The sequence below is a fragment of the Anarrhichthys ocellatus genome, unplaced genomic scaffold, assembly GCF_004355925.1.
Source record: "Anarrhichthys ocellatus isolate YVR2014 unplaced genomic scaffold, GSC_Weel_1.0 scaffold46, whole genome shotgun sequence".
In the NCBI taxonomy this organism is placed as follows: Eukaryota; Metazoa; Chordata; class Actinopteri; order Perciformes; family Anarhichadidae; genus Anarrhichthys; species Anarrhichthys ocellatus.
The window spans coordinates 2,624,666-2,636,749 of NW_022280076.1; the positions used below are offsets into that span (position 1 = coordinate 2,624,666).

Sequence of the window (12,084 nt, forward strand, 5' to 3'; positions counted from 1 at the left end):
CACAACTACACCGGCAACAACAATGTTAAAAAGCACCACCACAACTATACCGGCAACAACAGCTACTATACTCAACAGTGGTGGAAATGAAAGACCTACAAGGAATAACGCAAACAACGGGCGCGCACGTCGTGAAATTAGAGGCCCTGTGACACAAACCAGGTATCGTTCAATGATTTCTTATGAAATGAAAGAAAGGGTGAAGGGTCCTAACATTTTGACAGTATAGACAGCAATGGGTATCTCAAAATATGTTTGATGTTATTAATGATTTAGTACAAAAAATATTATTTGTCTTCATTGTGAATAAGAGGAGTATGTTGTAATTGTGCTGTTGTAATATAGACCTCCAAAATAACTTAAACTTAAAATTGAATTATTTGTAAGTAGCAGGTTCCCCAGAGTCCATACTGTAGGAACAACTACCCTTTATGACTGTCTTTTGCTGAACAGCGGCCGCTGAGTCCACAGGTGGCTCTCATAGATGAGGGCACATTGAACTTTCCTTGAGCCACACAATGCTTGTTTTACCTCTGCTATAAAACCATTAAAATGTTTATCTGTGATTTGCTAAAATATAGAGTAACAGTAGCACAAGAGGAAATTAGTCATAAAGTCAGATAGCTGACAGTTATGTTAATGTTAGTTATATAGCCATATCTGACTTAGATCAACTGAAATTAACATCTTGAACATCGAGGTGTATTAAATTAAGCAAGGGTATGGTTTTTGGTTATGAATTAAACTTTTTATTTGTAAGAAGAAGACTGTGATTCTTCTTTCAAAAGTAATATAGACTTTTTTAATAATTTAATAACTTTAATAATCTTGTCTCAATTTGTTTTTCGGTGCAATCAGTAGAGACAACACAACCGGCCTCTTTCAAGTAAGTTAATATTTATGTATCTGTGGGTTACAGTCTGTGAATAAAAGGATCACATGAATCAAGATTAATTTATTTTTTAAACAGGGAATTGACGTTTCATGCGCCATGAAGACTGCAATAATGTAAGTGAAATAACAAACACATTTTAAATTACTAAAGCAAGTGTTAAGAATCTCTTTGTTGACACCAACCTCATACTTCAGACACACCAACTGTTCTGTGATGCTGCAGCTGAAGCAGAGGATCCCTTCATGTTGTATCCTTCGTACGCTCTGTGCGGCCAGTAAAACATCTTCTGACATCCATGTGGTGGGGAAATCAGCAGCAGGTATGAGAGAGTGTTGCTTGCTCTACCTAAAATAATACAGAAAAATACATAATTACCGACTAATAAGTTCCCATAATGCAATCAACCCTCTGTGTCATTGAACAGGTCCACTACTAAATGAGTGCAATAGCAGCAATACACAAGAGCTAAACAGTTGCACGTATACTGGTCAAACTGGCGCATCATGGTAAGATGTTTGGGATTTACAGTGTTTGTGTTTCCCCTTTGTAACCCCCAAAATATGTATTACATTAACGTTCTTCATATTTTGAAAAGCAATGTTTTGTAATGCAGTTAATAATGCATGTTTTGCCTTCACATTTTATGAGATAGTTGGGTGCTATACACAATTTAAAGAATGTGGCTATCTTTCAACAGTGAAGAGTCCGGGACTGCATATGTGGTTCCTCAGCGCAACTCAACTCACTGTGGTGCAGGTGAGCTCTTAACATTTCCCTTAAACATCTTCAAACCACAGTAAAGGACATATCCAACCCCTCGTCAATGATCTACGTACATTAACCCACAATGTCAAAGTAGACATTGGGACATTTAGAACACGTCACATAAAGTCCAAAGCATTGTCACTTATAGCAGATGTGAGGCTACAAAAATATTACAAAGTTTAAAAAAAATAGTTCAACATTTTAGGAAATATACTTTGTTGCTTTACTGCTGAGAGTTTGATGAGAAGATCAATACCACTCTGATATATATATATATGTATGGTAAATATTAGCCTATCTTAGCATGAAGACTAGAAACAGGGGAAAACAACTAGCCCACTCTGTCTGAAGGTAACAAATCGGCCTGCCAGTACTGCTAAAGTTGACTTATTAACACATTCTATCTTGTTTATTTTTTTAAGCTCAGTTCTTGGCCAGGTGAAGTGACTTCATGAACTTTTGCTGTCACCACGAGCTAGCCAGGCAACCAGCGGAGACTCTAAGAAGTCACTGTGCCCGGCCAAGTAATAGTTCTGCACATATCCCTCCATAAAACCGCAACTTGTTCTTTTTGTGGATAATACAAATGATGAGTTAATGGCACAGTGGCCAGAAAGACGTGATAAAGCAAGACGGATTGAATACTGCATGAAGAACTTGAAATTGCTGTGGTTCTGTTAACACCAAGCGGCAGCCTCCAGTGCAGAGAAAAAAAGCCGAAGCGGAAGCAGCTCCGTGGGTGGAGTGGTCATCCTTTAACCAGAAGGTTCACCGTTTGATCGCCAGCTCCTATTGTCTGTATGTTGAAGTATCTTTGAGCAAGACATTGGACCCCAAGTTGCTCTCCCTCGTTACAGCAGCCCACAGCACCTAAATGCTTAGGATGGGCTTAATGCAGAGGTCAAATGTCATTTATGTATATGACCACTGAAAGAAAACTGCTAAAAACTGCAGTTCCTCAAAAAGCCACTTGAGGCTGGCTCCAAAAACTCACACATTTAAATTATAGAAAGGCTTAAAGTTAGGCATAATTATGGGTGTGGCCGCTTCGAGTGACAGGTGGGTGACGTACCAGGTCGCTAGCTGTGTCCTCTGCTGTGTCCCCCTGGGCCCACCTCAGCTCCACCGACAATCCAACTCTTTGTCCATTTTTAGAGTTAGGCTGTGTAGTCACTGCCAAGATGGCAACGGCAGCCACCCACTGTGAGCTCTTCAGAAACCTATGGATGACGCCACAGAGACAACATCCATATTTTATTTAGTCTATGGTTAACACTGACATCTGGATACAGTAAACCAACATGCTTTCACTTTGTTTCAGATAAAGAGAACAACACCTGCAGCTGCTCTGCTTACTGCAGTGGAACTGGTGAGTGTTTCCCCCCCTTACAAACCACCAGATTTTAAACTACATAGATACAAGTTAATATTGTGTCTTTGCTTTCAGATGCATACTACACTTTTCAACTTTCAACACAAGATTCCAAGATTAACATGTCAAACGTCAGGTCTATGGTAAGTTATGCATACATGAGCGTATGTTTTAGTATGTGTCTTTAATTGTCCATTTTGCATCAATTAGTTATTGTAACATCAAACTCTGATCTCTTGAATCTTTACAGATTTCTGAGCTAAAACAGCAAAAAAACTGTGCTTCAAGTTCAGAGTGAGTTTTGCCATTTAATTTCCATTTAGTATGTGCAAATCACAGTTTACATGAAAAAATAATCACAATCTTTGTTATGTTCCTTTGCAGTGTTTCATGTGGGTTGTCCAACATTGCATCTGAATACAAGGTAATCAGCTGTAATCATATTGCCTAAACTTTCACGTTTTCTACTATGACTATTTTGACTATTTACTAGAGCGAAATGAATCTAAATGTGATCAAACCATTTTGCCATATTATATGTAAACAAGGGATTCATTCAAATGCATTTCTGAACTGCTTTGAATGCAATCTATCTTCTATTGTAACTTATAATGTAATCATTTAACAGTTTTATCATGACCAAGCCAGCTATGAGAAATCCAATTGAAAAATGTAGCATAATATTTTGATTCTGAGTTATGCATTTCATTGAGGAAATAAGTAACTTCTCACAAAAATGCATGAAGTGCAATTCCGTCACATTTCTTTTTTTTTTGTGTCACCGTTTGAGCAGTTTCTTCATGAAATGAAAACATTTGGCACTTAAGTGACGCTGTGAATATTTCCAGCTCTTTTTGCATTTGCAAGCATTTTTTTAGACATCTTCTTACATTTGGTATACTAAGCATATATCATTTTTATTTTAATATGTTACTTTTACATAATTACTTGAGATAGTTTGATTTAATAAGAATTTCTTCTTAGGGTTTGAATCTGAAATGTGGAAGCAGAGCAACACAGTGAGTCTAATAGTATTAGTGCAGTGAAATGTTCCCTCAAAGCTACTGATATATTTTAACAGTGACTGAATTCTGTCTACTTCTGATTTTTTTTATTCTTGTCTTCAAAGCTGCAAGGTGATTTTAGGCTTTTTCCATGAGGTTCCTATCTGTAAAGTGTCTGCAGCCGTGATGAGTCTGTTTCAGTCTGAGAAAACAATCATTTTCAATGGTCAAGTGACTCGAGCAGGTGTGTATATTAAGAACAGGGAAACAAGTCAATTCAACATAATTTCCTACAGTCAAGAAAATAACTGTAGGTCTGTCCTGTAAAACTTCTCATTTGTGTTTTGTCTTGTATGTCACACAGCAATTTGTGGAAATTCAATCGTCAGCGACCATCCACTGACATCCAAATTCATGTGGACTAAAGTTAACCTAACGTCTGCTTCCTTTTGTGAGACAAGAGAAGACTCTGACACCCTCACTTGGTTTGTATGATCTTCTTTCCACCATATCTTCTGCACTAACTTAACAAAATCTTTCAGCGCTGTTTGTATTGTAGTTGATAATCATTAAACACCTGATACAAAATACTTTCACCCCAAATCTTAATTTGTCCTTTTTCTTCACAGTCAAAATGGAATAAATGTGCTTGTGCAGCTGCAAGAGCAGTGTGTTGCGGGGCCGTTTCCCACACCCGGCCCGAATGTGACAATCGCACAAACAAACACCACCAGCTCTTCTGTAAATGTGACTTCCTCCCCACTGAACACAACAGCTCAAGCCCTGAATGCCACCACCACTGCTGCTGCAGGTTTGTTATTACCTCAGCACTGTGTGCAATTCTGTTGCAATATTTACATCATTATAGCATCCCTTTTAAATTTTGTTGACCACAGCTGAAAGGCAAGCCAACGCACTGCTTGAGCTGACCCGAGACGTGTCCAAGCTGAACTCCAGCCAGGTGGCTCAGCTGGTGTCTCAGCTGGAGAATCTTCTGTCGGGCCCGACCGTGGCGCTGGCGCTGGGGAACACCTCCGTCCACATTGTCAGCAATCTGCTGGGTGCCTCTCCTGAGGTGCTGTCTGACTCCTCCAACAGGTTACAGATCCATTTATTTGACATTATCTATTGTGTGAAAACTCAGGGGTGTCAAACATTTTTTATTCTTATGTTTCGTATTTTTAACAATACCGATTTTGATTTTTTTCATCAGCATTATAGGGATTGTTGATACAGTAGGGTTGAAGCTGGTTCTTGATGGAAAGGCTGAGACCCTCTTGTCCCCAGCTGTGGCTCTGTCTGTGAAACCAGTAGATGGCAGCAACTTTCAGGAAACATTTTTCTCCATCTCGGACCCAAATAATGTACAGGTATGATATGAATAGCACAGTTTATTATATATACAGTATAAATATATATATATATATATAAACACTAGACTGAACTGTTAAGAAAGTAAATGAAGCAGCTTGTCCTCAATGCGGTAAATGCTGCTTACACGTCAATACATCAGTATTTACAATCTAATAACGTACCACACATTAATATACCAGTCACAGGGGACATTTTACTGCTGCATTGTTTGTAAGTGAAAAGCAAAGCTAGAGGCATTAAAGAGCGTTGCCACTCAATCAGGTGAGTCAACCTGCGACATTTAATCACAAGAACATTACTTTTTTCATTTCTTTCACTGTAATATAATTTTTTAAGGGTACATCTCTGCTTTACATTTCTTTTGGTGGCATCCGTTGAGCTATCACAGATCTCTGACAGATTGAGTTGCCCCAAATAAAAAGGTGTTAATAAAAAAAGTCTATGATGTGAAATAGTTAAGGCTATGCCTCTCTGTTCACTCTGTCCCGTGTGTGTTGCAGGTCCGTGGGGATCCCAGGCTGAGGAGGAGCCTGAGAGCAGACTCCTCCATCCCTCAGGGCTCCATCAGGCTGCCCCCATCTCTCACACAGGACCTGACCGACGAGCAACAGCAGCTGGCCACCAGAGTCCAGTTCAATTTCTACCAGGAGAGCACAGTGTACCAGGTCCATACAGGCAACAAATGTCCCATTCCAAGCAAGATATGCAGAGAGAGACAGACCTCTGAGACACTTGTATTTTGATTACAATACAGAAATGTGTTACATGTATTGTCTGTGTGTTTTGAATTTTAAATCCCTGAAAGAAGCTGCTGGACCACATTTTAAATCACATATTATTATCATAACATTTTCTTCACAAACTGACAACTTGTGTTTTTGTGTCTCTAAATGCAGGACAGATCTTTGGGAAACCGCAAACTCAATAGTGGGATCCTTGGAGCAAGTGTGGCCAACCTGTCAATCAGAGAACTGCAGGACGATGTTGTAATTATCCTGAGGAACTCAGAGCCCGTTCCAGTAAGTCCATTTGAAAAAAAAAAAAACAACTTGAAATTTGACCCTCTTGCTCATATATCTGCAACTCAGAGGATTGTGTTTCAGAATAACCAGAAAAGCATGCTGGCTCGCATACTGCAAAATGTGACTAGATGGCTTACTGCATTTGACATACTGTGTATTGGGACATACTAAATCAGTTTTTCCGGTATACTGTACTAAATAGTGTGGTAGTATGAGTATTGGAATGCACACAGCTAATCTATAGCCATATCAAATATTAACACACAACTTCAAAACTGTTGTCAAACATCCTTCCTCCGAAAAATGGGGAAAAGTAAATATTATTTTTTAAAAAGAAGTCATGATGTACATTAGAGATTGTAAACTGATATAAGCTCTTGTGCCTTTTCCCTAAACTACAGGCTAATTTTGTGGCTACATGTGTTTTCTGGGACTTTACATTAAATGGTAAGTTTTCCAACTTTATCAGAATTAAGTGAATGTAAACAAAGAAGAAAATATGGTTCATCTGTGTTTTCTTCCGGCAGACGAATCAGGTGGTTGGAATCAAAAAGGCTGTTCTGTCCGAAACAGCACAGACAATGAGACAGTTTGTGGCTGCAACCATTTAACCAGTTTTGCCATACTGCTGGTGAGAAGATTATATTCTGTTAATGGTTTTTTTTTTGTTTGGTGAACATTTTCCCACTTTGCTCTAACTTCTCTTTATTTATTCTTTTTCTTACAGGACCTCTCCAGAGAGCCTGTACTCAGTCGTGTACAGGCCACCATCCTTACCTTCATCACATATATTGGCTGTGGAATCTCTGCCATCTTCCTGTCCATCACCCTCCTCACCTACTTGTCCTTTGGGTGACTATTGAGAGTCATGAGTTGTTGAACATTTTGCCTGAGCGACCGTAAATAGATAAGAGTCGCGGTAACATTGTCAAATGTAAAAGCTAATATGTTGATTACTGTATCTTGAACGCCAAACAAACTACAAAATGTATGAAAGGAGTCCACAAATGGATCTGACTTGCAAGGCAACGTTAAGAAAACTAGAAAGAGCCACTGCGCTTTTTACAGTAAACACATTGTTTATTGAGAAAAAGTCCACTGAGATGCTTTGTGTTGTCTAAACCATTTCAACACTGCAGGAAGTTGCGGAAGGACATTCCATCCAAAATCTTAATCCAGCTGTGCGTGGCTCTGCTGCTGCTGAACCTGGTCTTCCTGGTGGATGCATGGCTGGCGCTCTACCCAGACGCTGTGGGCCTCTGCGTCTCCACCGCCTGGTTCCTTCACTACTTCCTGCTGGTTACCTTCACCTGGATGGGACTTGAGGCTTTCCACATGTACCTGGCCCTTGTGAAAGTCTTCAATACCCACATATCACGCTACATGCTGAAGCTCTCGCTGATCAGCTGGGGAGTCCCGATGATCGTGGTCATCATTGTCATTGCGATTGACAAGGACAACTACGGTCTTGTCTCCTATGGAAGGTTTTCCGACGGCACTAGTGACGACTTGTGAGTCTTCTGTCAGACGCCGTTACAGTTACATGCACATGATTCTACACAAACTAAAAACACAAATACCAAGACACATGAAACCAAAAAAATAACCCTTCAATTCTCTTCCATCCATTTCTTCTCCCACAGCTGCTGGCTGAAAAATGACATTGCTTTCTTTGTAGCAGTGGTGGCCTATTTCTGCATCATTTTCCTTTTCAACCTTGTCATGTTCGTTGTGGTGTTGGTGCAACTGTACCGGATAAAGAGGCAGAACCCTCACAATGTGCAGCACCGCACCACGCTGCAGGATGTGCGCAGTGTGGCGGGGATAATAATCCTCCTGGGCCTCACTTGGGGCTTTGCCTTTTTCGCCTGGGGGCCCCTTAACCTGCCCTTCATGTACCTGTTTGCCATCTTTAACTCCTTTCAAGGTGAGTTGAGTTATTCTATTGTCTTGTAGCACTCACCTTTCACACAGAATGTGAAGAAAAAGGAGAGAGAAATGTAAGTTGGTTCAAATTACCCAATTACAAACACTCTTAAGGTAAATCATATAACTTATGTGGTATTTAGCAGCATAGAAAGCACCAAAAAATGCAACACTTTGATCATTTCAATAATTGGACATCTCACAGACCCCTAAAGAAGAAATGTAAAACTGCAAGTCCTTCAAGTCAAAACTATAAAATGATTTAAAACAACAAACTGTCCGTGCAGTCTGCGTGTAATATACATAAACATTCTGTTTGTCTTGTAGGTTTCTTCATATTTGTGTTTTACTGCGCGGTAAAGGAAAATGTGAGGAAGCAGTGGAGGACCTACCTGTGCTGTGGCAGAATGAGACTAGCAGAGAACTCAGGTTAGAGTTGTTCACGTTACGTTTCACAACTCTACTTGTCTGGCTGGAAACCTTTACATGTTTCACACGCATGTAATCCTCTATGCATTTACTAATTCCTTTGAATATGGACATCTGTTCCTTCCGAGTAACATATTTAAGTGCATCAGATGCATGATGATGGTAATTATTTACATGTCAGTGATTATGTTACGTTTCACCTTTTTTAATCTGAATTTCTTTTCCCAGAATGGAGCCGCACTGCAACACAGAAGACTGCGAAGAAGTCATCCGTGACCAGAATTACATCTCTTCATTCCTCCCAGTCCAACAACTCATCCAGCTCGTCGTCTTTCCTCGCCAGTGACTCCTCAGAGCTGATTAATGGCATTGGTAAGTGAAGTCTGCAAAATGTGTGTCGTCGTGTGGCGAGGAGCACGCCACCTTCGTTTTAATTCCCCTACACTCCTGTTATACGGGTGTGCATTATATTATATTATTTACAGGAATGAAAAGAATAGAAATAATGCTATAGCGCTGTGTTGCAGGAAGCCCATTTGAAGACCGAACAATCACAGCAGATGAAGACCCCAGAGGGGATGTGGTCCTCAACGAGATCAACAGCCAGTACAGAAACCAACAAGCACCCTGATGCAGAAAGGACAGAACGGTCTGTTTAATGGGAGGACAATGGAGTAGAAGGGCTGCTGTTTTATTTGTGGTAATCACATACAGGTGCTCTTTGGATCCTTCAGGTGTACAGTGCTTAATTAATCTTGTGAAGGGCTCATTGCACAAGTGGAATTCTTTTATGTTCTCAAAAAAGAATAAATTGCAAGTCTACTTCACAGAAATAATCCAAGGCACACTGTAGGGATGTAATTGTTTTTGGAGACTTGCAATTCATACTTTTTTTGAGACAAAAACTATTTCCCCCGATGCAATGGGCCTGTTTAATGGCTCTTATTTTGAAATACTTGTATATAATGTTAATGTAGAGTAATTTATGTCCATCGGCATGTCACATGTATTGTATGACTTGTAACATTATACATGGCACTTGATTTTTGCAGTTTCCTATATTCATTCATAATTGTATTTGCACAAGGAACCTGAACAACCTTCTTTTCTTTGTACAGTGATGTTATCAATATAAGGAATCATATTCCAACGGTTTACACAGATATTTACCCATGGTCAACAGGCGTGTACTGGTTCTGACTGATAAATTACTTTTTTTGTAATTGTCAAATAAAAACAAGTATTTTTACATTTAGCACAATTTATTAGAGCAAAAGTCTAGCGATCAGTGTTTTTCCAGACAAATGTTAGTTATTGTCAGCTGAGGTTGGCAGTGATTAAGAAGTTAGTTTTGGTATTGTTGGAAAAGTGAAGACTTTCATACTAGCTGAACATTAAGGGGAATTATTAGCACAGCAACTACGTATTCAGTAGACTGTGAATGCTTCTACGAAATGCAATATTCAACATCATTTATGCATACAAAGGTTCACGCCTTTACAACTTCAGATAATGTGTCAAAAGGGGAGTATGGTATTTCAGACACAGGCTGTTTCTGCGGACCTTCAGTTCTGGAGTCAAGGTCTCTGTGTCTCTATCTTACCAACAAAGAAACAGTGTCTCCACTTCTCACCCTTGTGGGAAAAGACAACAAGACACCTTGATACAAAACTAATTAAAATCATCTGCAAAACTGCTGTTCTGTGTCTGCCTGTGTTCCTCACTTTCAGTTGTACATTCTCTAAACTTTCACTATACTATAACATAATTTCCCACTACATGTTACATGCCTTTTTCCACAGCAGACAGTTTGACTTGTCATAGTAGAGGTGTTACTTGTAACATTAACTATCTCTGCTCTCCCACTAAGACAGTGTGACATGATGCACAAGTCAACAATTATTTATTTCATTTCAAATTATACTATTGTGGAATTAGATTTTAAATTTTGAGTTTACATTATCATTTTATTAAATGGTAATATAATAAATAATAATGACATGGGTTCTTAAATATTCTGACTGTATTTTAGAGAAAAAGATGAGTCAAGACACGTTCCCCGAAAAACACTTTTAATTGTAGAGGTCACAGAAAGTATCTCAAGTGGGACAGAACAGCTTTTGGTGAAATTATATTGAATAAATAAATGTAACCGAGTCTCACAGGGTTGATCACGTGTAAACGTGATGTGTACTGTATATGCAAGCTACATTCACCATCCTTTTCATGCACCATATTCAGCCTTAAATAACTCAAAGGTGCTAATAAAACATGACGTAAAAACAGCACAAGCACAGACGTGGCATTAAAGTGGTGGAATCGTTTCCCTTTTAAAACATATTTGGACTCAAACACAGTCTTAAATCGATGTGATCACATTGCGTTGATACAATCTGAAAAACCAAATCACATTTGAGAGTTCAGTAACAAAAACAGAGCTTAAAAGCGACTCAGTTCAGCTGTGCTGAGACCTAAACATTGGTCTATCACACGACCTGAGCTCACAACCTTAAAAAACCTAAGGAAAAAGGAGAGAGCACACACCTGCTGCAAGATGAGCTACACCACATTATCAGTGTATCAAATCACTGTTCAAACATCTAACAGCTTCTTCAGAGTACATGCAAATGTATTCCAAACCAAGATAAACAAACAAAACACAACTGAAAAGTTGTAGCCAGCACACAACAGTAAAACACAACTAAAACAGGAAGTCAGGGTGGAACGGGGTTAAAAGAGGTGTGTGTGTGTGTGTGTGGGGCGCTATTGTACCCTTTGAGATGTGGTCAGACTGAATGCAAAGTTAATTTTCATCTTGATTTATTCACACTAACTTGTCTGCTGGAGAATCCATGCTTGTTAATCAAAAACAGCCAATTGCAAAGCCAAACTTTATGTTGCCTCTAATTCAGTCTGAACACACGTCTGAGGCTACAGCAGACATAAGACGAGCGTTCACATTCCAGTTGTTGGGGATTCAAGCAGAGAACTGTTGAGGTCTTCACTTCTTCCACACGGAGTAGAAAACCCATCTGACACAAGAGAATTAAGGATCGTACACAGCAAAATATGACGGGGTGCAAAAAACGTTCAGTACGACATTAGCATATCCAAACGGTAGAAGCACTGAAAGGATACTGCTCCATGTAGGAGGGCACACACACCACCTCTTTGGAGAAGCCCACGGGACACGAGAGCTTCCCGAGCTGTTCCTCGTACAGACGCAGGGACTCCGTCATGTTCTCGGCGTTACCCTGGTGACAAACAAAGATTACGTCACGTGACACACAAACTGGG

At 39.5% G+C, this 12,084-nt stretch overlaps 2 protein-coding genes across 2 annotated transcripts in view; one reads left to right on the forward strand and one right to left on the reverse strand.

Annotated features, from left to right (window-relative positions):
• The first annotated feature begins 6 nt into the window (after positions 1 to 6).
• LOC116395400 (adhesion G-protein coupled receptor G2) lies at positions 7 to 10,620 on the forward strand. Its single transcript, XM_031869271.1, has 26 exons — positions 7 to 162; positions 859 to 886; positions 971 to 1,008; positions 1,090 to 1,214; positions 1,320 to 1,401; positions 1,593 to 1,651; positions 2,982 to 3,029; positions 3,108 to 3,175; positions 3,283 to 3,326; positions 3,417 to 3,456; positions 4,017 to 4,051; positions 4,162 to 4,280; positions 4,401 to 4,521; positions 4,666 to 4,847; positions 4,933 to 5,134; positions 5,250 to 5,406; positions 5,911 to 6,075; positions 6,307 to 6,429; positions 6,834 to 6,879; positions 6,960 to 7,063; positions 7,160 to 7,284; positions 7,572 to 7,943; positions 8,076 to 8,359; positions 8,686 to 8,787; positions 9,016 to 9,159; positions 9,315 to 10,620. The coding sequence occupies exons 1-26, from the start codon at positions 23 to 25 to the stop codon at positions 9,416 to 9,418; spliced, it is 3,057 nt and encodes a 1,018-aa protein (XP_031725131.1). The 5' UTR covers positions 7 to 22; the 3' UTR covers positions 9,419 to 10,620.
• A 225-nt stretch (positions 10,621 to 10,845) lies between these two features.
• The window catches only part of sms (spermine synthase), a 5,770-nt gene continuing 4,531 nt past the window's right edge, over positions 10,846 to 12,084 (reverse strand). Inside the window, exons 10-11 of the mRNA XM_031869273.1 lie at positions 11,926 to 12,041; positions 10,846 to 11,819 (exon numbers count right to left, since the gene is read on the reverse strand). Coding sequence (XP_031725133.1) covers positions 11,789 to 11,819; positions 11,926 to 12,041 — 147 coding nt within the window. The 3' untranslated portion in view covers positions 10,846 to 11,788. The remainder of the gene's footprint in view (positions 11,820 to 11,925; positions 12,042 to 12,084) is intronic.

Excerpts from the sequence above, each read along its gene's own strand:
- LOC116395400 (XM_031869271.1), top strand. The coding sequence starts at position 23 with ATGTTAAAAAGCACCACCACAACTATACCGGCAACAACAGCTACTATA. Across the intron at positions 4,522-4,665 it reads GACTCTGACACCCTCACTTG|TCAAAATGGAATAAATGTGC; the intron begins GTTTGTATGATC and ends TTTTCTTCACAG. Across the intron at positions 6,430-6,833 it reads GGAACTCAGAGCCCGTTCCA|GCTAATTTTGTGGCTACATG; the intron begins GTAAGTCCATTT and ends CCTAAACTACAG.